At 42.8% G+C, this 26,146-nt stretch overlaps 1 protein-coding gene across 1 annotated transcript; it reads left to right on the top strand.

Moving 5' to 3' along the window:
• The first annotated feature begins 10 nt into the window (after nt 1-10).
• On the top strand, nt 11-26,146 carry MRPL21 (mitochondrial ribosomal protein L21). The gene is made up of 7 exons (XM_089654976.1): nt 11-160; nt 9,633-9,693; nt 15,939-16,024; nt 20,250-20,413; nt 22,342-22,394; nt 24,051-24,154; nt 26,023-26,146. The coding sequence occupies exons 1-7, from the start codon at nt 88-90 to the stop codon at nt 26,085-26,087; spliced, it is 606 nt and encodes a 201-aa protein (XP_089511102.1). The 5' UTR covers nt 11-87; the 3' UTR covers nt 26,088-26,146.

The following is a 26,146-nucleotide window of genomic DNA, read 5'->3' on the forward strand; positions in this document are numbered from 1 at the left end:
TGTCTGGACCGTGTTTCCCGGGGTCAGTGTTTGTGGGTGCACGTTGTACGGAAGCGGTGCAGTGCAGGGTACGGAAGTTGGAGCGGCATGGCTCTGGCAGGGTGTAGGCTGCTGGTGCGGAGTGTGCTGGGTGCACGGGGAGTCGGGGCTGCAGGAGCAGGTAATGGGGGAGGAAGGGAGGTTGGTGGTTACCGGGCCTGTGGCTGAGTGACATTCACACAGTATATGGGGGTCATTCACCTATGTCTGAGAAGAGGTCAGGGATTATAGTGGAGGGTCACCTTCCGTTGTCACAGAATGCGGGGTCTTAGTTCTCTGAACAATGAAAGTTCACCCATTAAAGAGAACCTGTCACCAGCCAACCAATACAGTATTGCTGCATTCCAGTACATTGGCATTTTTTTCAGGAATAGTTATTTCCCAGCACAGGCCACTTCCACCTTGCACATCATAGCCCCTCCTCTTCTGGGAGTGTCCAAATACAGTCTATGTTGGCCCAGCTCCTCCGCACCTCCTCTCAGCATTTTATGTAGTGGGGGAATGATTGAAGGGGAATACTACAGAGCGCCACTTAGGTGACAGCTGCGAGTATGCTGGGGCCGCTGGCATCACATCCAAGATGGCGGTATCCAGCAGCAGTCTAGGGGGGTGTTTGGTTGTCTACATAAGGGAGGATTTTATTCTTTGAACTAAGACCCCATTCACACCTATATGTTGTTATTATTATTATACAGGATTTATATAGCGCCAACAGTTTGCTCAGCGCTTTACAATATAACAGGAGACAATACAGTTCAATACAAGAGGGATAGGAGGGCCTGATCCTTGGAGCTTACAATCTAGGAGTATGTTGAGCTTATGTGCATCAGCATGGGGCAGCCCTTTCCCTTGAATGGACTGCCTTACATGCAGCTCCTTTTTTTTTTTTTGGGTGGTGACCTTTTATGTTTTTTTTTCATTTATTTTTTGTACTGTGGGTTTTAGCGCAACAAAACGCGCCTCTGCTAGCCACCTTTGGAGTACCATTAAGAAATAATGGATTCGGCAAGCACAATGTGCATTTTGGCACGTTCCTGAAATGCACAGGTGTGAATGTGGCCACAGAAGTCTCTTGCCTTTTAACACTTTTCTACTTGACTACATAGAGGGAACTTATCTAAACTGGAGCAGCTGTACGTGGCAGCCAATCAGCTTCTTTCATTTTCAAAGCTTCACTGAGCAAGCTGAAGTCAGAATCTGGTTGCTATGCACAGCTGCTCCAACCTTGATAAATCCCGCTATAGTGTCTTCCACCTCCAAAGTAGACTCAGCAGCATTAAAGTGCTTGTAAAGGCTCAAGGTTTTTTACTTTTGTGCATTCTTATGCATGAAGATAAAAAACCTGTTTGCAGCTCCACCCCCCCCCCCCATCCTTATACTAATTCAGGCATTCATGGTTCGAATTCCAAAATAATTTTTTTTCGAAAATCATACCTAAGAATTTTAGTTTGAATTTTGCACCATTAATAGGCCACAGCATCGGACGATTTTCATGCGGCCATCAAATTTGATCAGGCATGTTGGAAATTAAAAAATAAATAAATTTCTAATCAATGATGGGAGAATTGTGCGAGAAATGTTATCAAAAACAAATGTGCATGAACTGTGACCTGGAAAGAAAAGAAGATTCTTGGCTACTAAATTCTTTTCTGTAGCAACACGAGGTGAAATTGAAGTCTTGATTGGTAAAATTTCAAAATCAACGAGGGCCCCATCAGATTACAAAACACACCAAATTTCTGATTTTTCTGAAGAAATCTCGTTCAGAATTCCACCCGTGTATGGCAGGCTTTATCTGAGCCAGCAATGTGCACGAGAGCCTCGGCTCTCTGGGGATTCTCCCTCCTCATTGCTCTTGGCTGCAGCTGCTGTCAATCACAGGCAGGAGGGAGGGGCCAGGAGCGCTAGCAGGGGATCCGAGAAAAGGACAGAGCAGGTGAGTATGACATGTTTGTTATTTAAGAGAAAAAAAACAACAAAAATCTTTTTAACCACCTTCCGCCCGCCCTTTAGTACAAAGACGGGCGCAAGGTGGTTCTCTTTCTGATAGGATGTCATATGACGTCCTACCATTTTCACTGCACATGCGCGGCTCAGGGAGCGCGCGGTGATCGGCGGTGCGCTGTGTCCCTCGGACACAGCGGATCACGGAAAGAGCCAAAGATGTCGGCTTGGTCATGTGATCAGCTGTGTCCAATCACAGCTGATCACATGTAAGCACGGAAATGGCGGTTATCGGCATTTCTCTCCTCTCGAGCTGTCACGCTGACAGCTCGAGAGGAGAGCCGGTAATCGGCTTTCCGCGGAGGGGACATGTACACTGATCATCAGGGCACTGTTGATCAGTGTGCCCTGATGATCAGTGTGGCCCCAGAAGTGCCACCTATCAGTGCCAGTGCCCATCAGTGCCATGTGCCAGTGCCCATCAGTGCCACATATCAGTGCATACCAGTGCACATCAATGCCACATATCAGTGCCCATCTGAGCTGCCTTTCAATGTCACCCATCAGTGCCACCTATCAGTGCCTGTCAGTGCCACCCATCAGTGTCATGTATCAGTGTCATGTATCAGTGCTGCCTTTCAGTGCCTATCAATGATGCCTGTCAACGCCCATCAGTGCAACCTACCAGTGCCTCCTCATATGTGCCACCTATCAGTGCCCATCACTGCCCATCACTGCAGCCTCATTAGCGCACATCAGTGAAGGAGAAAAATCACTTATTTACAAAATTGTATAACAAAAACTAAGAAAAAACATTTTTTTTCAAAATTTTCAGTGGTTTTTGGTTTGTTTAAGAAAAAATAAAAATCCCAGAGGTGATTAAATACCACCAAAAGAAAGCTCTATCTGTCTCAAAAAAATGATAAAAATTTCATATGGGTACAGTGTTGCATGACCGCGCAATTGTCATTCAAAGTGTGACAGCGCTGAAAGCTGGAAATTGGCCTGGGCAGAAAGGGGGTATACGTGCCCTGTAGGCTAGCGGTTAAAGAGGAACTAAAGTTCCGCTGTCACAAAACTGCGAGCAGGCAGGCTCATTATTGCAAAAGAGACTTACAAAGTCTCTCCCGCAGCCAAATAACACCTACCTGTCTGCTCGCAGCGTTCTCCAGCATGGCCCTGGTGTGCCGGGATGACTGACTCCTGTGCATGTGTAGGTGTGGCAAAATCCCACGCTGGCCAATGAAGACGGCCAAAGAGCAGCAAACAGAAGAAGATGCCGACGGGGGATGGAGACCGTTGAAGAAAAGGGAAGTGTAGCTCCGCTTTAAATAGAGCCGTGCACTTATATACATTCCTCAGGACTCAGCACTCACAGCTAACTTTTAGGGCATAGAGCAATGGTTGTCACCTTTAATCTCTTCAGGCCGAGCACACGCAAATGTGCGGCCTCTTGGCGTCTGGGCCTTGACGCCGAGCGGCCGCACATTTGCGGGCAATTAAAAAAAAAATGTGCTTAGAGCGCGCGCCCTGCACGCTCCCAGCACACATGTCCGGTACTCACGGAAAGGTCCCGATCTCCATTTGTGATTGGGAGCTTTCACAATCATGTGACTGCTGTGACAGTGAGTCACATGACCCTAAAACCCCACCCACCTCCTGGCTTTTGAAACCCTTAAAGGGCCAATGTTGGTTTGATCAGATGCTTAGGAGGGATCCGGGGTCTTATAGAACCCTTGTATGTCTTTTCTGCTCTCCCACAACCCATTGTGAGGGTATCATCAATCAATAAGAGAGATGTGATGTTGAGTTATGGGTTACTGGGGTCAGAGCCAAGCAGGAGCGCTTATCTTTTGTCACATTTTGTTATTTTACAGCCTTATTCCAAAATGGATTAAATTTTTTTTCCTCAACATTCCACAAACAATACGTGAAAAGTTTGTTTTGAAATCTTTGCAATTTATTAAAAATAAAAAACACGTTCATAAGTATTCACAGCCTTTCCTGTATACTTTGTTGAAGCCCCTTTAGCACCAATTACAGCCTCAAGTCGTTTTGAACATGATGCTACAAGCTTGGCACACCTATTTTTGGGCAATTTCTCCCATTTTTCTTTGCAGTAGCTCTCAAGTTCCATCAGGTTGGATGGGGAGTGTCAGTGGACAGCCATTTTCAGATCTCTCCAGAAATGTTCAGTTGGTTTCAAGTCTGGGCTCTGGTTGGGCCACTCCAAGACATTCACAGAGTTGGCCCGTAGCCACTCCTTTGTTGTGTGGGCTGTGTGCTTAGGGTCGTTGTCCTGTTTAAAGATTAACCGTCTCTCCAGTCTAAGGACCAGAATGCTTTGGAACAGGTTTTTATCAAGGGTTTTCTGCCACTGAAAAACATCCCCACAGCACAATGCTGCTACCACCATGCTTCATTGTAGGGATGATATTGGCCAGGTGGTGAGCGGTGCCTAGTTTCCTCCAGACATGATGCATTGCATTCAGGCCAAAGAATTCAATCTTTGTTTCATCAGGCCAGAGAGTTTTGTTTCTCATGGTCAGAGTCCCTCAGGTGCCCTTTGGCAAACTCCAGGCGGGCTACCATTTGCCTTTTACTGAGGAGTGGCTTCCCTCTGGCCACTCTACCATACAGGCCTGATTGGTTTAGTGCTGCAGAGATGGTTGTTCTTCTGAAATGTTCTCTCTCCACAGAGAAACACTGGAGCTCTTTCAGAGTGACCATCAGGTGCTTGGTTACATCCCTGGCTAAGGCCTTTCTCCCTCGATTGCTCATTTTGGCCGGGTGGCCCGCTCTTGGAATATTCCTGGTGGTTCCAAACTTCTTCCATTTACGGATGATAGAGGCCACTGCTCATTGGGACCTTCAATGCTGCAGAAATTTCTCTGTGCCTTGGTACAATCCTGTGTCGGAGGCTACGGACAATTCCTTGGACTTAATGGCTTGGTTTGTGCTCTGACATGCACTGTTAACTGTGGGACCTTCTATAGACAGGTTTATGCCTTTCCTAACCATGTCCAATCAACTGAATTTCCCACAGGTGGACTCCAGTCAAGTTGTGGAAACATCTCAAGGATGATCAGTGGGAACAGGATGCACCAGAGCTCAATTTTGAGTGTCATGACAAAGGGTGTGAATACTTATGTGCATGTGTTTTTTTTTTGTTTTGTTTTTTTCTTTTGTTTTTTTAATAAATTGCAAAGATTTCAAAACTAACTTCTTTCACGTTGTCATTATGGGGTATTGTTTGTAGAATGTTGAGGAAAAAAAATGAATTTAATCCATTTTGGAATAAGGCTGTAACATAAAATGTGGCAAAAGTTAAGCGTTGTGAATACTTTCTGGATGCATTATATGTACCCACAAACAGACAATCGTGTACATGGTTGAATCCATCTCTCAGAGTGCATCTAGTCCAGGTTCTGAATGAAGCAGACAGGTGTATGGAATATTATGTATGGTGGTTCTTAAAACAGCAAGATTACTGGTGTGTTAAAATGATGAAGCTTTATTTCATCCTAATGGTAATGTCAACTTGCACAATACATGCTACTGGTCTGAGAGCAACCCAAATGGGATTGCTGAAGGCCATAATTAACCTGATCCTCAAATTCTTTTTTGGGTAGAGATCTTTGGATACACATTAAGGCCTCGTGCACACTGTGAGCTTAAAAACGGATTTTCTCCTACAGGAGCTTACAGCATCAAAAACACGGTTAAAAAGCCCCATTTTTGCATGGGCTTTAACATTTGTTCTCGTGTCTGGCCTTAATGAATTCCTTTGGCCAGAATTCTGGCCATTAGAATGGATTAACGCAGAAACATGCATTATTGCGCTTTTGAACATTTTTTATGTTCAAAAACTCTTCTCCTGAATGCACAAATAAGGTTTTTTTTTTGGGGGGGGGGGGGGTTCTGCCTGTAAACTACCCTGCCACTAAACTCCTGAAAATGCCTATAGTGTGCATGAACACCTAGGCTAACATGGAGGGGAGTTTAGAGGCAGAAAAAAAAAAACTGCTTGAAGTTGCAGTCATCTTTACAACATCAGTTCTATGTTAAGGTGGAGCTCTACTCAAAGGGGGAAGTTCCGCTTTAAGCCCCCACTCCCTGTTAAGGGTTAGCAACTTTGCTGGTGGGGGAGCAGGTACTCGATTTTGACAGTTACCTGCTCCCACTTCCACTGTGACCGCCTAGGCGATTGAAAGCAGAAGTTGTCCTTATGCCTCCCCAGACCATCATAGAGCCACCACCAAAATGGTCGTGCTGAACTATTTTATAGGGAGCATAACATTGTCCAGGGCTTCTCCAGAACATTTCACGTTTGTCACATGTGCTCAGGGTGAACCTGCACTCATTTGTGAAAAGCACAGGGCACCAGTGGCGGACCTTCCAATTCTGATGTTCAATGGCAATCAAGCTCTATGGTGCCGGGCAGTGAGCACAGGGCCCACTAGAGGAAGTCGGGCCCTCAGGCCACCCTCATGAAGTCTGTTTTCTGATTGTTTGGTCAGAGACATTCACACCAGTGGCCTGCTGGTGGTCATTTTGTAGGGCTCTGGCAGTGCTCATCCTGTTCCTCATTGCACAAAGGAGCAGATACCGGTCCTGCTAATGGGTTAAGGACCTTCTATGGCACTGTCCAGCTCTCCTAGAGTAACTGCCTGTCTCCTGGAATCTCTTTCCTTGCTCTTGAGACTGTTCTGGGAGACACGGCAAACCTTCTGGCAATATGGCAATATCCCAGGAGTTTAATTGACTTGATTCTATACTCTTAAAAATTGTTCCTTTGTGTGTGTGTATATATATATATATATATATATATATATAATATATAAGAAAGGTAATGAATACAATGTGTAACACTGTATGCAGTTTAGATAAATGTGTCTGTCAATGGACAATATTTATGAATAGTATCGTACAGTTAGTATAATACAGTATAATATTTTTGTACCAGGACTTGTTTATGGTGAAACCAGTTTAAACCTCATCTACACTGCATTTCTCATGGCAGGCTTTTTGATGGTGACATTAGTGGAACATGGCTGCACGTTTAGTATCAACATGGGTGCCTTTAGGCTTCACTGGGAGCACATGTGACAGGGCAGAAGAGCAGCTGGGAAACATTGAAAGTTCCATCATAGGAAGCGTTTGAACAAGGATTTTCATGGCAGGAATTACTGGTTGATATTTTGTTGGAGAATGTAGATTTAGAAAGATTGAAAAAAACTTCTGAAATACTTTTTACCATTTTAAAGATAGCATGAGGATTTTATGATTGGGTTGACATCTACTTTAACCCTGGAAGATAATATAGCCTCTTTATCCCAACATTTTAATGACAACAGAACTTTCATGCTAAGAATATAAATATCATGTCAATAATTGTTCCAAATTTTTTTTGAGCCCTTATGTTTTGGGGGGAAAATGCTGTCACAAAATATTATGTCAAAAACAATAGATCTGACAGTTGGTCCAGGACTATGAAGTCATTTTTGCATGTCTCCACCCTCTATCCTGAAATTAAAGAAGAACTCCAACAAAAGTTTGTTCTGCCTTGTTCTGTGTACAGGGAGTTGAAGTCATCCTTTAATTTACCCTCCCGTTCCTCTCCTCTTGGCCATGTACAGAACGCAATGTAATCTGTTTAGAGGATTAAAGGTATTTGTGAATGGACAGTGTGAGAGGCGGGTAAACAATGGGATCCCCCTTGTCCATTCACAGAATACAAGACATTTTGTGTATGAACAAGGGGAGAAGGAAACAAGGGTATATAACAGGTGCCTTCATCACTGTATGAGAGCCACAGCTCCAACAGTTCTCCTACCCACAGCACCAGAAGTACAATGCTGGCTATATTTTCCAGCATGAAAGAAACTGAGATTATTACTTTACACAGCAGTGATGCAGATTTAAGATAATCAGAATTAGGTGTCCGTTTGTGAACCAGAGGTAATAGATCGCTGCTCAGTTCTCCGGCATTCTCGGAGAACAAAGTTCTCCTGTGAATGCAGTTTATGAAGCAGTTCTCCGAACGAAGGGAGAACGGTCTCCAAACGCTGGATAACGGTCTACAAACTCTGAAAAACGGCTCATTTTACTATAATCTCTCCAGATTATAGTAAAAGACCAGTTTACTAAACAGAGGTAAATTATCTCTGCTTAGTTTGCGGTCCCTCTGATTCTCCAGCTCTGGGCTGGAGAATCTGGACGGAGAACACAGATCTCCAGAGAAGGGCTGACAGGATCTCCTGAGTGTTATAAACTGTGAATGACCAGAGAATAGCTGAGATCCGTTGAATCGCAGCTATTCTCTGTGTCATAAAAGGACACCTAGTGGTAACTTCTCTGTACACAACACAAGGCAAAAAAAGGTTTTTTTACCTGTAATTTTGCTTTAAAATTCTTAGGATTTGTGCTGGATTTGCTGACTCATAAATACCCTTTTAAGAAGATATACTGTACTTTGCAGGCATGTGATTTTAACCTCTTCCTGTCCAGCCCCTGTAGATAAACGGCCGGACGGGAGTTCTTCCGATGCGGGTGGATGTTTATAAACATCCTCCCGCATTCCCTGCCTGTGTGCGCTCCCTGGGAGCGCGCGTACCGCGATCTGGTGCCCGCTATGTCCGGAGGACACAGCGGAACACAGATCGCTGTACGGGACCTCTGTGTGAGGTCCCGATTCTTGTGATCACTGATTGGCCAATCGGTGATCACATGAGCAGTAGTAAACAAGATGTCACTTCCTGACATCATTGTTTACTGCTTGTGAAGTCTGTGAATGATCGCAGAGGTCACATGGTACAAGGCTATTCACAACAGCCTTGTACCATGAGACAAGCTATGACCAATCACAGCTCTCACAGTATTTCCAAGAATGCAGCCAGAGAGGAGAAATTATTGCTTTTACAGCCTTTATGGGTGTAAAAGCAATCAGTGTAAAACAAAAGAAAAAAAAATCTTAACTGGTTCACTGTACTGCTAGGGTGACAGTATGTTTAAAAAAAAACAAAAGCATAAATAATAAAAAATAGAATAACGTAAAAAAATTTAGGAAAAATTATAATTTTTGGTTATAAACTAATGTGGGTTTTTTTGTTTTTTTTTTACTAAAAAGAGCTGAATACATTTTGGCCAATATTTATGAAGAAAGATTATTTTCAAAACTGTATAAGAAAAGCACTTTTTTAAAAACATTTTTGGAATTTTTAATTTATGTAAGAAAAAAAAATAATCCCAGTGGTGAATAAATGCCACGAAAATAAAATTGTATCTGTCTCAAAAAAATGCTAAAAAATTCATATGGGTACAGTGTTGCATGACCGCGTAATTGTCATTCAAAGTGTGATAGCGCTGAAAGCTGGCCTGGACTGGAAGGGGGTGAAAGTGTCCGGACTTGAAGTGGTTAACTTCACATTGCTGTAGATTGTTATGGCAAAGATTGTTCTAGTTTAGTCAATTGTGTGTTTAGACCTTTACATAACACTGTTTTAGGTATGATGTAAAAAAAATCAGTATATTTTATAGATAAAGTGGTTCCATTTGCTTAAATGAATAATGAATTGGATTTTAATGTTTATAGACGCTAACTTCATTTTTATACTTGCTTATTATGTATGTCTTCTTTTTCATTTCAGTCACGTTGCTCCGGCCATCTCTTAGATACCTGTGCTCACGAAGCTCTTCTCTGCAGCCTAGGTAAATGTCACATCTCATTCCCTCAGGATTTTGAATATTACATTTCATATAAGCATTGTTTGCTTTTCGGAATTGATGTGATAGACTGGATGTATACGGTAAACTCCATTGAAAATGTAGCCCTGAAATGCATACAGATTACACAGCCTGCCCGTGCCTTCTGGTTTTTATTCAGGTGCAAGCCTGTGGCTATATAAAATCAGTTTGTTGCATTGTTCTGGGAATTTTCTTTGCTTAAAGGTACATTAACATGGGCAGCTGCAGGCAACAGTGGATTGTTGCTGGCAGTGCTAAGTGATATACAAACAGTAGCAGTGGCGTTCCAGGAACAAAATCAAGTCAGGCTGAGCACTATTCAGCCATTCAAAGGAAGCTTTGTATTTTATGAATTAATACAAGACTTCCTCTGATTGGTTGAGGTGGATAGATGATTTTACAACTTCCACCTCAGCCAATCAGAGAAAGCCCTGTATTTGTTCATAGAATACAAAGCTACCTATGAATAGCTGGACAGTGCTCACTGTGACTCGATTTTGTTCTGGGTGATTGGATGGCAAGTCCCCGCCCCTGTGATAGAACGCTGCACCGTATACTTTATGCAGCTGATGATACATTCAGTTTGCACAGCATTCACAACAGGCCCATTTTTTAGTAAAAGAAATGGTTCTTTTGGACAAGCTTGGGCCAAACGAACTATTTAAAGTCACAATAAAGTTAGAGGTAGGCTTTAACTGTTCGTCTGGTGGTTACATGCAAATAGAGCCTCTGACAAACGGTGGACATAGACAGTGGGGTTTATTTGCTAAAGCTTAAGAGTGTAAAATCAGGCTTGCTTTTGCATAGAAAATAATCAGCTTCTAGCCTCAGTTTGTTCAGTTAAACCTTTGCAATAAAACCTGGAAGCTGATTGTTTTCTATGCAGAAGTGATCCTGATTTTGCACTCTTCAGCTTTAGCAAATAAACCTCAGTGTGTGTTCCGGGACAACAGTTCTGTGGTGGCTTTAGCTAATCGGCTAGTTTGCATGTGGCCATAGCGCAGAGTACAGCTGAATCTCGTGTAGCCGACTTTGAGTGCAGAAAACATTCCTCCCTCGGCCACCCATGTGAATGGGGTCTAATTGGTATAATGACATAGACTAAACTCATAGGTATTACTTGATTTTTGTTTACAAGTGTTCTCTCCCCGGCAGAGCAGAAGTGTAAAACTGTCCTATCTTCTGCATGAGCTCACTGCTCATAACCCTAACACTAAAATAATTGCCAATTAACATCTATAATAATCTGAACTTCCTCTCATGAATTGTGACAATAATGCAGCCTTTCTCCTCTTACTTGCAATGTTCTTCCTCCGTGTAAAACACCTTACTTTAAAAAACATGAACATATCACTTTCATGTGCTGTTTTGGATTGAAAAGGATATTTCAGTAAATTACTACTCTCAAATTCTATTAATACGTTGAATTAACATTATTTGGGAATCGCTCAACTGTTCCTAAGAGGGGCTCCAAAAAAACTGCTATCCACAATATAACTGCAGAAATAGGGAGGGAGACTTATCAATTAAATTACCACATATGTGTGTATTTGTCCATAATCTTATTAAATTGGAACTAAACTCTCTTAATCAAGAACAAGTGCTTTGAACATTAAATATGATTAAAGTAGAACTATAGACAGAACGTTTTTGGGTTTTTTTCCCCCATTTTGGATGGAGTAAGGGTGGGTTATAACCCCTGTCAGTCCTGTGTCCCATTGGGGATATTTTTCTTCACCTTCTTTCCTATAGCCAAAACAGAAAGTGAAGAACAATCCCTGCAAATTAAGGAAACCTCTTGAGGGGGGGAGCAGGTCACGAGAATTAGTGTATGCATTGGACGATTTCTCCCCTATTACTTTTCTGGGGAAAACCAAAATTTGGGATTTTTTTTACCTTCAATGATAATGGTAAACAGGACAAATATAGAGGGTGAATCTCTCTAGGATCAGAGGCAGCAATAAAAACCTGACCAGTGGAGAAGACCTACCACAAAAAGTCCTAAGTGCCTGTGGTGGATCCAGGAAATTTCCTGTCTTAAATCTGTTTTGGTACCTGTTGAGAATCTCCGTCTTCAAAGACCTGACAGACAAAAGGATTGAGTCTCTCTTTAAAGCCTCACTTGCTCTGGGAGCTTGGCCATGTAACTGCTGGTGGTGCTAATGGCCATTTGTCAAACAATGGCAGTCTGGGCTATGCATATGATGCACAACACTGGCGAAATCCTTATGGATCCCTCAGTGCTCAAAAAACTGGAGCTTCTCCCAGTAACCTTGTGCTATTGTGGGGGCTTCCCTACACCAAATTCCTTGCCTGACTCTCATGTCAGTACAGATGTGTAGTCGTCTGTGCCTGCAGAATTGTTCTGTGGAGAGAGTTTGTGAGAAACCTCTAGAAGGGTTACCGTTTGACACAGAATGACTTTGTTTGTCATTAGACACCTGTAATGCAATGCTGGATGCAATAACTAAAAGCAAGTCATATACACACAATTACACACACACAGGTACATTTAAGCAGCATTTACACCATTAATTATTCTAAGCATGTGAAAGACCCTCTTCCAAATGAACACCTGCCCTGGCACATCATAGCATTCACTCGGCACTCCAAGAAATAACAGAATCCAACTGCAATATTCTTGCACTGTTAAAACCTCTACTTTTATTATCACACGACACACAGGAGGATAAATCTTATAGTCATCACAATCTGCATAATAACACACACCAATAATAATGTGAGCATTACAGCATGAAATAGACATATCTTTTGACAGCGTCACAGCTTAGAATTAATACATAACCAAAGCTATGGGAAGACGGGAAGGAACAGACCACATCAGAACCATAATGCACAGGGGGTCACGAGGAAGCTGTAAATGCAACCAGTCGATAAGCCCATATAGTGTTGGCAAGAGTCCCAGCATCGGAGCGTCCTCGTCTGCATAGGAAGGCTCCCATTGATGTACGCTTAAGCTCCCTGTTTAAACCCTTTTTCTGGCAGCTTTCCTGAAGTGGGTGGGCGCCACACCCAGTCAGGAGTAGCTAGCAGAAAGGTTCTGTGAAGATAACAAAGTCACGCCCAGCCACTACCCTGCGTTATCTAAGAATATCACACTTTTGCTTCAAATCAGCTTCTTATCTACCCTAAACTTTAAAGATATCTTCTTATCTACCCTAAACTTGAAGATTTCTAACTTCTCAAGCAAGTAGACATCTTTAATTGCACAAACAAGTTCTTATATAATTTAAGCAGTCTAATGTAACATTTCTAGATGTCACAAACACTTTCTATTCCACAAACAAGTTCTTATCTGCTTTAAGCAGTCTAATGTCTTGTGATTTGATGGTGACTCTGTTCCTTTAGCCTAGAGAAATTACATCAGTCATTTCTCATGCTCCTGGCATCTGCAACAATGCTTTATTGTAAAAATTACCAAAGAAACAAAGGTTCCAAGGCCAACACATTTCATAGGCATTACAACACCTTTATCAAGGAAGTCATGGGTGCAAAGAGCACTCTTGTTGCCCAGTAAGATAAATGTTGCCCACAGCAAAGTCTGCCACTTTTGAATTTCAGAAAAGGTTCTTTTGTTCCTACCAGATCTCCGCTTCCAAAGCCAAGTCTTCCAATCTGTTGCAAGTTCAGGACGTTGCAAGTCTTCCACCATTCCTCTTCTCATGGAGGGGCACTACCACTTGTACAATTGTAAGGAGCTCTACTGGCCTTTGCAGCCACCTAAAATCAGGGTATTTCAAATAGCCTAGTCTGACTGTATCACTGCAACAAAGGGAATTTCTAGCATCGATAGGCATTAGAGATGTGTATTTGCAAATCTTCATTTTTTTTTCACCCTCATCAGCAACATCTGCGACTTGTGGTGAGGAAACAGTACTTCCAGTTTATGGCTATTCCCTTTTGGCCTGTCCACGGCCACCCTGGGTGCTTATCCCTGATTGCTGAGCTGCCATGCTCTCGAGTAATACTCATTGGTTATCTGGACTACTGTCTCTTGAAAGATCACGCCTCTCCAACCCTGGCTGCCAATGTACAACAGATGATTTGGACACTTGAGAGCATTGGGTGCATTCTTAACCCACAAAAGTCTGCGTTGGATCCAGCCTACTGCTTGGGTTGCCCAGCGTTAGTCCTTGTAAAACAGAGATACTACATCTTGGCTCACACGGAGCCTGTTTTACACAAAGCCAATGCATCAGAACCAAGGGTGTCGAAGTACACTGCTCAAAAAAAGTTAAAGGAACAATTTGAAAACACATCAGATCTCTGGAGGAAAAAATATGTTGTATATCTATACTGATATGTACTGGGTAATGTGTTAGGAACATAAGGATGCCCCATCGTTTGATTAAAATGATCAACCTATGGAGGACTGAATTCAAAGACACCCCAAAAATCAAAGTAAAAAAAATTATGCAGCAGGCTAGTCCTTTTTGATGAAATTTCATTGCAGCAACTCAGAATGGTACTCAGTAGTTTGTATGGCCCCCACGTGCTTGTATGCATGCCTGATCATGTTGTGGCATGCTCCTAATGAAACGACGGATGGTGTCCTGGGGTATTTCCTCCCAGATCTGGATCAGGGCATCACTGAGCTCCTGGACAGTCTGAAGTGCAACCTGGCGACGTCAGATGGACCGAAACATGATATCCCAGTGGTGTTCTATTGGATTTAGGTCAGGCGAGCGTGGGGACCATTCAGTGGTTTCAATTCCTTCATCCTCTAGGAACTGCCTGCATGCTTTCGCCACATGTTCTGGGTATTGTCGTGCACCAGGAGGAACCCAGGACCCACTGCACCAGCGTAGGGTCTGACAATGGGTCCAAGGATTTCATCCCGATACCTAATGGCATTCAGGATGCCATTGTCTAGCCTGTAGAGGTCTGTGTGTCCCTGCATGGATATGCCTCCCCAGACCATCACTGACCCACCACCAAAACGGTCATACTGAACGATTTTATAGGCAGCATAACATTCTCCACGGCTTCTCCAGACCCTTTCACATCTGTTACATGTGCTCAATTCTGGTGTTCAATGGCAAATTCCAATCGAGCTTTATGGTGCTAGGCAGTGAGCACAGGGCCCACTAGAGGACATGCGGCCCTCAGGCCACCCTCATGAAGTGTGTTTCTGATTGTTTTGTCAGAGACATTCACACCAGTGGCCTGCTGGAGGTAATTTTGCTCTGGCAGTGATCATCCTGTTCCTCCTTGCACAAAGGAGCAGATACCGGTACTGCTGATGGGTTAAGGACCTTCTATGGCCCTATCCAGCTCTCTTAGAGTAACTGCCTGTCTCTTGGAATCTCCTCCATGCTCTTGAGACTGTGCTGGGAGACATATCAAACCTTCTTGCATTGGCACGTATTGATGTGCCATCCTGGAGGAGTTGAACTGCCTGTGCAGCCTCTGCAGGGTCCAGGTATCGCCTCATGCGACCAGTAGTGACACTGACACATGCCAAATGCAAAACTATTGTAAAACAGAAAAAATTAGTAGGGAAAAAAAATGTCAGTGGGCTCCACCTGTAAAACCATTCCTGTTTTGCGGGTCATCTCATTGTTGCCCATCTAGTGCACCTGGTGTTAATTTAATTAACACCAAAGCAGCTGAAACTGATTAACAACCCCCTCTGCTACTTACCTGACCAGATCAATATCCCAGGAGTTTCATTGACTTGAAGCTATACTCTGATTAAAAAGTGTTCCTTTGAGCAGTGTACATTCAGGCCTTCCAGGACATCCAATGTCCACCAAGGGGCAGGGGGGATTTCAACTTTATACCTGGAAGTCTAAAGCCCTTTTATATTAGGTTTGGTAATATTTATTTCATTTTTACCCCATAAAGAGTGTGTATCTTGACACATGTTTCAGTGTGGTGTACTGCATATGTGCCATTCAAAGGTAATTGCACCCAGAGGCACATCTACAATGCACACATGCATATGCTCTATGGTTTGCACTTTGCTAAAAAGAATCATACTGGACTTTTTTTTTATTTTACATTGAGGTTCATTGAATGTCCATTCATAAGAAACAGACTGCTTAACGCAATGCACCTCAACACATGAAATTGTGTCTGTTGAGGTAAAGTTCGTTATGGAGTGAATGTGCCTACAGAGTACCATTTTGCTATTTCATGTGATTGCTTCTGATTTTGAAATATTTCAATGTAATACTGCTTTTCAGCTATGTACCTAAAACTTCCTTATCTGAACCACCTTGGCCAAAGATCGAACTGCCAGATCCCATTGAAGAGACAGAACAACACAGAGGTTAGAGCATAAAGCTTTTGTATTATGATGCTGTCATTTTTATTAGTGTTATTTTACTTTTTGTGATAGCAAAATAGTGATTTCTATAGCAAACTGGAGACAGGAGACGCCTCCACCCCTTCCTCTTTTCAAGGAGGCTGCCTTATGGGAAAGCGTTGGTGAGCTACCATAAAAATTCATTTGAGTCAATTGATTACCCATTAGATTATTGTACTGGGGGCCGTCTGCAGACATTCTTAAAGTTGCATTAAACCCAGAAACAAACATTTTATTATATTGCAACTTACCAGTTCTTAGATGTAATGGCTGCATTAGGTTCCTTTTTCTGGCTTGCTTTCTTCTATTTTCATCTGGAAATTCAGCCAGCAACTCGAGCTCACTGACAGGGGTGATTAAAATGACCGTTTATTTATTCATGTGAAACCTTTATCCCAAAAGGAAAAAAAATGTTTGCGGTAACTGATTATAAAGTGTTAGCTGGACACAGCGGACTGACAATGCTGCTCTCTGCTGGGCCCTGGCTTATTCCTCCAAAATGGTGTTTCACTAATGCAGGAGGTGTGTTACTGGCCAGATCACCAGGTGAAAACAGCCAAAAAGAATACTGATGCAGCCACCATATCCAATGATTGGTGAGCTGCAGTGTAATACTTTTTTTAAATTTTGGGTTTAATACTGCTTTAAGTCTCTTGTGATGGGCTCTCTTTGCTTGAGTTCGTAGATCTGCACACCTACTGTGACCATTTATTATTATTATTATTATTATTATTATTATTATTATTACTACATCGAGTTTATATAGCGCCAAAGAGTTTGCTCAGCGCTGTACAATAGAGGGGGGGACAATACATGAAACAGTACAGCAACAACAAACAGCAAACGAGGGGTTAGAGGGCCCTACTCTTTCGAGCTTACAATCTAGGAGGGAGGGGTAGTGGTACAGGAGGAAGTAGCTGTGGGGGATGGAGTGGTAGGAGGAATGAAGGAGAGCGGCTGTTAGGTGAGGGTGGGGTAGGCTTTCCTGAAGAGGTGGGTTTTCAGGGAGCGCCTGAAGGTGAGGAGGGAAGGTGACAGTCTGATGGATTGGGTTAGTGAGTTCCAGAGGATGGGGGAGGACCTGGAGAAGTCTTGCAATCGTGCGTGGGAGGAGGAGACCAGGGAGCAAGATAGGAGGTCCTGTGAAGAGCAAAGGGTACAGGTAGGGTGGTACCTGGGAATCAGGTTGGTGAGGTAGTTAGGGGCAGTGTTGTGAATGGCTTTGTAGGTCAGAGTGAGTAGTTTGAATTTGATGCGTTGGGCAATAGGGAGCCAGTGGAGGGATAGGCAGAGGGGGGTGGCAGAGGTGGAGCGGTTGGTGAGGTGGATGAGTCTAGTCGCTGAGTTCAGGATGGTCTGAAGCGGGGAGAGCCTGCACTGGGGTAGGCCAGTGAGGAGGGAGTTGCAGTAGTCGAGGCGTGAGGTAATCAGGGAGTGTACGAGTAGTTTAGTGGTGTCTGGGGTAAGGAAGGAGCGTATTTTGGCGATGTTGCGAAGGTGGAGCCTGCATGTGTTTGTAAGTGATTTGACATGAGGTTGGAAGGAAAGGTTTGAGTCCAGAAAGATGCCAAGGACTTTGGCTTGTGGGGCGGGATTGATGGTGGTGTTGTTGGCAGTGATAAATAGGATGGGGGGGCGCAGGGAGGGGGAAAGACGAGAAGCTCGGTTTTGGAGAGGTTAAGCTTGAGGAAATGGAGCAACATCCAGTCAGAGATGTCGTTTAGGAGGTGAGTGATGCGGGCGGAGAATGTGGGGGTGAGGGGTGGAGAGGTAAATTTGAGTGTCATCAGCATAGAGGTGGTAGTTGAAGCCGTGGGAATGTATGAGTTTGCCAAGGGAAGAGCTGTAGATGGAAAAGAGAAGGGGTCCAAGGACAGAGCCCTGGAGGACCCCAACAGAGAAGGGGAGGGAGGGGGAGGTGGCACTGTTGTAGGAAACGCTGAAGGAGCGTCGGGATAGGTAAGAGGAGAACCAGGAGAGAGCGTTGTCTCTGATGCCAAGGGAGAGTAGTTTATTAAAGAGGAGGGGGTGGTCAACTGTGTCAAAGGCCGCGGAGAGGTCCAGGAGGAGGAGGACAGAGTAGTCACCTTTGGCTTTGGCGGTCAGTAGGTCGTTGGTGATTTTGAGGATGGCGGTTTCGGTGGAGTGTAGGGGACGGAAGCCGGACTGTAGTGGATCAAGGAGGTTGTTGTCAGTTTGGTGGGCGCTTAGGCGATCGTAGACTAAGCGCTCAAGGAGCTTGGAGGTGAGTGGCAGCAGGGAGATGGGTCTGAGATTGTTTGGGTCAGTGGGGTCCAGGGAGGGCTTTTTGAGTATGGGGGTGATGTGCGCATGTTTTAGGGGGGAGGGGAATACGTTGGTAGAGAGGGAGAGATTGAAGATGTGGGTGAGGGAGCGGATGAGGGAAGAGGGGGGTGACCGGAGGAGTTGAGAGGGGATAGGGTCCAGGGGGCAGGTAGTGAGGCGGGCTTCTGAGAAGACTCTGGTGACTTCCTCAGTGGTAGTAGGGCTGAAGGAGTGCAGTGCTGGGGGGGTTACTGTAAGCGGGGCCTTGGGTGTGGTGGGGGGCAGTGCGGTTGCGAGGTCAGAGGAGGGGAGAGATGAGGGGGTGATGGGGGGGGAGGCTAGGTGGGGAGGTAGATTGCGAGTTGACTATGTCCTTACGGATTGCATCAATCTTGTTGTGGAAATGAGTGGCAATCTCGTGGGCGGTAAGTGAGGTACTGAGTGGAGGAGGGGGTGGAGAGAGCAGGGAGTTGAAGGTGGAGAAGAGTCGGCGAGGGCAGGTGGAGAGGGTGTTGATCAGGTTAACGAAGTAGGCCTGCTATGAGGGATCTGTGACCCTTTCTGTTGGTTTGTTATTTATTTTATATTAATAACAATGCAACAGAAGTTGACAAGACTGGTGGTGCACCGAAATGAAAATTATGGTGCTGAAACTGATACTGAAAATTCAGAATGCACGTGGCCAAAAAACCGAAATGTTTGCATGTGTGTGGGAGGTTAAATTTTTTTTTAAATTTACTTTACCACTTGACAACTGGGCTATAAGCGAATGATGGCTACAGCGAGGTGTCCTAGGAAACACAGCTGATCACGTGATGTGGTAAAAGGCCAATCACAGCTGCATTTTACGACGTGATCAGCTGTGTCCAATAATACAGCAGATCACCAGGTAAATGCAGTTGCTGGTTGTCGGCTGCACTTTCCTCACGCTGTCACAACGTGAGGAAAGTTCTGCCAATAACCGGCAATTGTCAGAAAACAGATCGGCACTGATCATCAGGGCACTGATGATCAGTGCCACCCATCTGTGCTTAGCAGTGCTACCCAGCAGTGCCGTCAGTTCTGCCAATCATTGCTGCATATCACGGCAGCATCATCAGTGCCCGTCAGTGCTGCCTATCAATGCACATCAGTGAAGGAGAAAAATTACCTGTTTGCAAAATTTTATATTGCAAACAAAGAAACACTTTTTTTTCACATTTTTTTGCTCTTTTTTTGTTTATAGCGCAAAAAAACACCCAGCGGTGATTAAATACAACCAAAAGAAAGCTCTATTTGTGTGAAAACAATGATACAAATTTCATATGGGTACAGTGTTGCATGACTGTGCAATTGTCATTCAAAATGTGACAGTGCAGAAAGCTGAAAATTGGCCTGGGCAGGAAAGGGGTAGAAGTGCCCTGTAGGCAAGTGGTTCATGTGTATTTTTATTTATTTATTTTTTTAACCAATGATTTTATTGCTATCACATAGGGGACCAATAGTTCCCTACGTGATTAGTATCTGAGTTACAGGTCCTCTTTGTGGGGGGGCGGGCGCAGTGTGTGCAAAGAGGGGGCAGGAGAGGAGCAGTGTAATACAGTAAGGGAGCTGTGTTTTTTACGAAAAGGGGACACTTCTTAATCCTGTTGCTATAAAAACTTAGCCTGCAAAAATATACCTTTAAAAGAAAACTGTATTGTGAGAATTGCCCTTGCTTGCTTCAGTATTTGTTCTCTGAAAAATATCTACTGAAGAAAACAGATGTTATTGTAACTATCGTGACTGTTTTTTTTTTTTTTGTTTTTTTTTAATTTATGCACTCGTAAAGCCATGTCCACCAACCTTTATTTAGGATTTAAATAAATATTATGTCTTCATTTTGTTTGTTTCAGTTTTTTTTTTTTGTTTCTTCTTTTTGTAGAATTAGTTAAAAATGTAAACAACATCATCGCCACAGGACAGTTTGGGCGTCTTTTTGCCATCATCCATTTTGGAAGCAAACAGTGGAAAGTAACTAATGAGGACCTTGTTTTATTTCATGGCTCAGTTGAAGCGCAGTGTGGAGACAGAATCCGGTTAGAAAAGGTATTTTTCTTTCACTCCATTTTCAAAGAGACTCCATCACCAAATTTATAGTTCATTGATGAAGTGAAACCAGGTGCAGGGATGTGTCTGAAAATTGTTTTATTTGGAGCAAGTTCTGAGGAGAGTTGACTGTATACTAACCACCCAGCTACACCCAATGTGAACTGTAAACCGATACATTTTGGTCATATGTTAGTAGACTGGGTCATAGGAGGGCTAACATCTTCATTAAAGTTCTAAAGGCTGTTTTTAACCATAAAGCAGTACTAAAGTTCCGCTGTTGCTTGCTGCAAGCAGGCAGGTGTTTTATTGTAGATGCAATGTCTCTTCTGCAATAAAAATACAGTTGTCTGGCTGTTTGAAGCATACCCCAGCATGTAAACTGAGTTTACAGTGGCTGGCCCAGTTTATGTATGCCAGAATGACAGCCTCCTGCATGTACGCAGAAGTGACATTCTCCTGCACTGACTAATGAAGACTGACGAAAACCAGCACACAGGAAAAGGTGCTGGCACCAGAGAGGGACAGGCCCATTGGAGGAAAGGTGAGTATAAACTGCTTTTAGTTCTGCTTTAATGCATGCCCTGCATTAGGGTACAAAACACCCCTCTAACTGCCCCCCGTGTTTAAAGTGGAGCTCCACCTAAAAGGGGAAGTTCCACTTTAAGGACTGCTCACTCGCTCCCCATTAATGATTGGCACCTTTGGGGGGCGGACACATGACAGGTCCCAGAAGACTACAGGACCATTCATGAAGCTCAGCGCTAATTGCGCATACGCAGTAAGTGCCCGGCTGTGAAGCCGCAGGCTATTACAGCCGTGTGCCCACACTGAAGATGCCAGCCTCCTGGAATACAGGACGTCTGGGCTGCAGGGGACACATCGCGGGACCGAGGGACAGGTAAGTGGCTGTTTTTTATAAGTCAGCAGCTACAGTTTTTGTAGCTGCTGACTTTTATTTTTTGACAGGGTGAGTGGAACTCCGCTTTAAACACCTGATTTCTCTTACGATTCAGCTCTGTCCCCAGCTGCAGTCTTTTCCCAGTCTCACAGGTGACTCTGACAGCAACGGGAGTAGTTGGCTTCTGCTGCTGTCAGTCAAATCCTGTGAGGGGTCTATGGACACAAACATCCGGGCTCAGGAGCACACCCACATACGGCTTGCTGAGGGGGTTCCTGAAGGAGAGGAGGAGTGGATGATACGATGTGGAGGTAAGGGGCTGTTCAGTGCAATATTATTGCACAGAGCAGGTATATATATATAAGCTATTTTTTAATTTTAATAAAACAAAAACACCTTTTAATATCACTTTACAGCCCAACTCCGGTTGCCAAAAATTTCATATCGTTAGGAGTCTTACATAGGTATTTACAGTGTTCTTTTTTCACACATGTTAACCCCTTTACAACTGCCTAACACATATATGTGGCATCCAGGAAGTGGGCTGTTTTCCTGGGAGCCGCATATATGCATTCCTGTGTTTGTGCTGGAAGCATGCTCAATCGTGCACTCCCAGCACTGACAACATCTATAGTTTATTTTAGTGCAGACTAAAACAACGGGCAGTAATTGGATGCTTCTTTGTTTTAAAAAAAAAAAAAAAAAAGGATCTGTGATGTTCTGGTCACATGCTTGAAGCTGCAGTGGCCTGCAATGGGGCCTGAGCATCAGCAGAAGAGTGAAGGTGAATAATTGCTTTGCTGACATTGATGCTCGCAATGCAGAGCTGTTTCGGATTGCATTCTGGTTTCAGGTCGTTTGAGTTGGACCACTTTATGTGAGTTTGATTTTGTTGCCTCACTTGATAACGTTGACAGATTACCTATTTATTCATGGGGAATTTTATAGAAAGTTTTTAATTTTTAAACGTTTTAGTACATTTCTCTTTTTATAATGGACTAATTCTTGATTATTTTCTCTTTTTCAGGTGCTGCTAGTTGGCAGTGATAATTTCACACTGATAGGAAAGCCTCTGCTTGGGTAAGCTCTTCATTGTCTTCCCAACATGTTCTCTCTAAACCGAAGCCCCTGACATTTTGTCACATTAAAGTTTATTTATGGGCAAAATAGCACATTCAGTACATCTCTCAAATAAATGCACGTTTCACCATGTTTTGTGTCTTTAAAACTGCTGCTTGGACAAGGAAACACCTGGTGATCTGCCAGAAATCCAGTGTGCTTCTAATTCCTTTGCCGCACTGAAGTCTTTACCAATATGATCAGCCCTACCCACTTATATTGACTAAATAAAACACCTCCTCCTATGTTATGGAAATAAGGATGGGGGAGGTGTTCTGTAGACGTAACACGCTTCCTGCTATAGGAACTATGCAATAGAGTATGGTGAGTATTGTCTCCCCAGGGCAGGAAGGGTTCCTGGCAGGATCAACAGGTTAAAAACAAAGGGGGGGAGCCTGAAATAGGACAACTAATGTAGCAATCACATCGAACGACTGGTACACTAGAATATGATCATCTCCATTTTAGTTACTAATAGTAAAATTGGTTTCAGCCCTTTTGATATACTTACCTTTCCTTGTTTTTGTGGGCAGACAAAAAAACAGGCCTTAGTGCAGACCTCCAGATATTAGATATGCATACTCGCATCAAGGCAATTTCTAACCCTTTCCTGATCTATGAAAATCTAAACAAAAAATTAGGCTGGAGTTAGACTTTGATCATAATGAGTCTTATTAACCTGTGACCCTCCCCCTCACCTCTAGTATCCGCATGTAGAACTTGCTGATATTCAGAATAAGCTTTCGGCTTAGGTAAAGCTTAAAGAGAACATGCTGAGAAAAATAGATGATGACCCCTGTTGATTTTTCCTGAAAATACTATTAGAATGCTATCTTCTGATCCAGCCCTAGAACTAGTATACAGATCAAAAATTAAGCAATAGCAGTCTAAATATTTTTCTTTTAAAGTGGATGTTTCCATAATAAACTGAACATTGTGTAGTTAGTTGGCGCCTCCAGGTGTCTCATGGTTTTGGATCATCTTGTAGACCACTGTAGGACCGCAGAAAATTAATGTGATCAGTTTGCAAAACATTGAAAATCTCATGTTTCTGCTGGCTCTGCCACATTCCTTCATGTCTCATTATTGACCCATCACTGTTTGCACATCAGAGCTCTTTTGTTGTTTAAGGCTTTTAGGTACTCTGCAAAAAATTCATAGTAAAACTATATTTGTGTTGTTGCACGGCCCCAAACATAGACAGTGTGCATTCAGGCCATGTACCCGCATGGATGGAGTGCCTGTGCAGCCGCTGCTTCCTGATTGACTTCAGTGGGGCTACCTGAAAGGGGATACACGGAACATCTGCAAACGCTTTAGCACGTTCCATGTGAACGAGGCCTTACTGTTGGTTTTTGTATTGACTGTAGCATACTTTAAACTGTCCTTTTTTTTTTTTTTTTTTTTTTTCTTTTATTTATTAGTAATCTTGACTATATAAAACAAGAAAAAAGTACACTTTTTGAATGTTATATAATATGATTAAAAAAATTAGTAAAAGATGTGGTGACAACCAGATAAAATCCAGGATAATTTCCAAAGCGTCAACATGTCGGAAGTCTGTAAAACATAAAACTAATTTTTTCAATGTGTATTTTGACATTAACTTGTTTCTAGGAAAGATTTAGTACGAGTTGAAGCCACAGTGATTGAAAAAACAGAATCCCATCCCAAGATCAACATGAAGTATTGGAGGCGACATAGATTCCAGAAGAAGAAAAGTAAGGGCATTCACTGCTATAAATAATGCTGCTACAAACATTGTTTTTTAAGGAAGGAAATGTGTGTGTCATTGTGACATGTTTGTGTGTTTCCTTTTGTAAATACCTTTTAGTCCTAGTATACACAGACATTTCAGATCTTTTGAGATCAGTTTGACATCAGTTAATGCTTTTTTTTTTTTTTTTTGTATTCCCCTCTTTACAACTTGGTGCAAATTCGGGGCAAACGCATAGTAAATGCCACACACCTGCGTATTCTAACCTAAATTAAATGTAACGGGTACAGTGGGTTCTTGAAAGGACTACATGATGGTGGTCTTACACTATCTGCTCCACCAATGATGGTTAATTGATATTCAAAGGCAGAAAAATCATAAAAGGGAAAATAATCGCTGCATGGTGTAGCAAAATCAACTCCACATTTATTAGAATCATCCACATTTATTAGAATCATCCACATTTATTAGAATCATCCACATTTATTAGAAACAGTATTGCACTTACATAAAACACCATAAGGTGAGTATGTCATTAGACTCTCAATAATCACCAACAAGATGACATCACAGTTTGTAAAACAGCACACAGTTAATCCTTTGTTCGCCCCGGACGTTTACCCCTTCCTGCCCAGTGTCATTAGTACAGCGTCAGAGCTTTTTATTAGCACTGATCACTGTATTAGTGTCACTGGGGATGTCATTGGCAGTTAGTCGGTTCCCCCCCCTCCCAGTGTTAGAATGCCCTCCGCAGTCCCACTATAAGTCGCTGATTGCCGCCATTACTAGTATATAGAAAGAAAAAAAATCCCAGTATATATATACCGCCATTTGCAGATGCTATAACTTTCACATAAACCAATTAATTTACATGTATTGGGATTTTTTTTAGGAAAGACATGTAGCAGAATACATTTTGGCCTAAACTATGACGAAATTTGATTTTTAGAATTTTTTTTTACCGGATATGTTTTATAGCAAAAAAGTCAAAAAATATTGTTTTTTTGGGGGGTTTTTTTTTTTCAAAATTGTCAGTCTTTGTTTATAGCGCAAAAAAAAAATGCAGAGGCAATCAAATACCACTAAAAGAAAACTCTATTTATGGTAGAAAAAAGCACAAAAATTTCATTTGGGTGCAGCGTTGCATGACCACGCAACTGCCAGTTAAAGTAACGCAGCACCGTATCGCAAAAAAATTGCCTGGTCAAGAAGGGGGGTAAATCATCTGGAGGGCAAGTGGTTAAGTTTACCTTTTCAGAAAAAAAACATCATACACCCTCCCACCCCCTTAGTCCCTGCTAGACTTACCTCCATGGGTCTTACAGTTCACATTGTCCATGCAGCTCAGTGCAGTATACCTGGGATTGAAAACCACACTGTTCTTTCTCGTCTTTTCCTAGGAACCCCGACACAGATCAGAGCGATTGTAATTGGTTAGCTCTGGCACATTATTGCATCAACCAATTAAAATAGCTCTGATTCCTCCCAAGGTCTCTAGGAAAAGAAGAAAGAACAGCAGGGTGTTGGGAGGGTGTGAGCTGTTCACCTGCTAATTTTTTCTGAAAAGGTGAATTAACCCTTTCAGTCCAACTTCAGCTAATACTGTACTTAGCAGTAACAACAGTAGTTTTTTTTTTGTTTTTTTAAAGAAGGTTTAAGCTATATAAATAAAAACTTACTGTTGTAAACATCCTGGTCAGAGAAATAGGTTGTTCCAGAGCCTGTAACTGCCACTTTTATTAGACAACTTGTATGGTATCTAAAGGTAGAAAAAATACTTTTTATAGCTAAAAAAAAAAAAAAAGTAAATGTGTGTATGCTGCAGTAATTATTGAGGTTCTAACATTGTTTGTTTTTCTATTTGTATTACAGTTACTATTACCCCACAGACCATCCTAAGGATTAATTCCATTGAAATTGCTCCTGTTTTATCATAAGTATATTTTTCCTCTGTAAATATGCAGTTATTCTAAATAAAACAACCTTCTTGTATTTA

The sequence above is a fragment of the Staurois parvus genome, unplaced genomic scaffold (genome assembly GCF_062004578.1).
Source record: "Staurois parvus isolate SC_StPar_1 unplaced genomic scaffold, SC_StPar_1.0 ptg000818l, whole genome shotgun sequence".
In the NCBI taxonomy this organism is placed as follows: Eukaryota; Metazoa; Chordata; class Amphibia; order Anura; family Ranidae; genus Staurois; species Staurois parvus.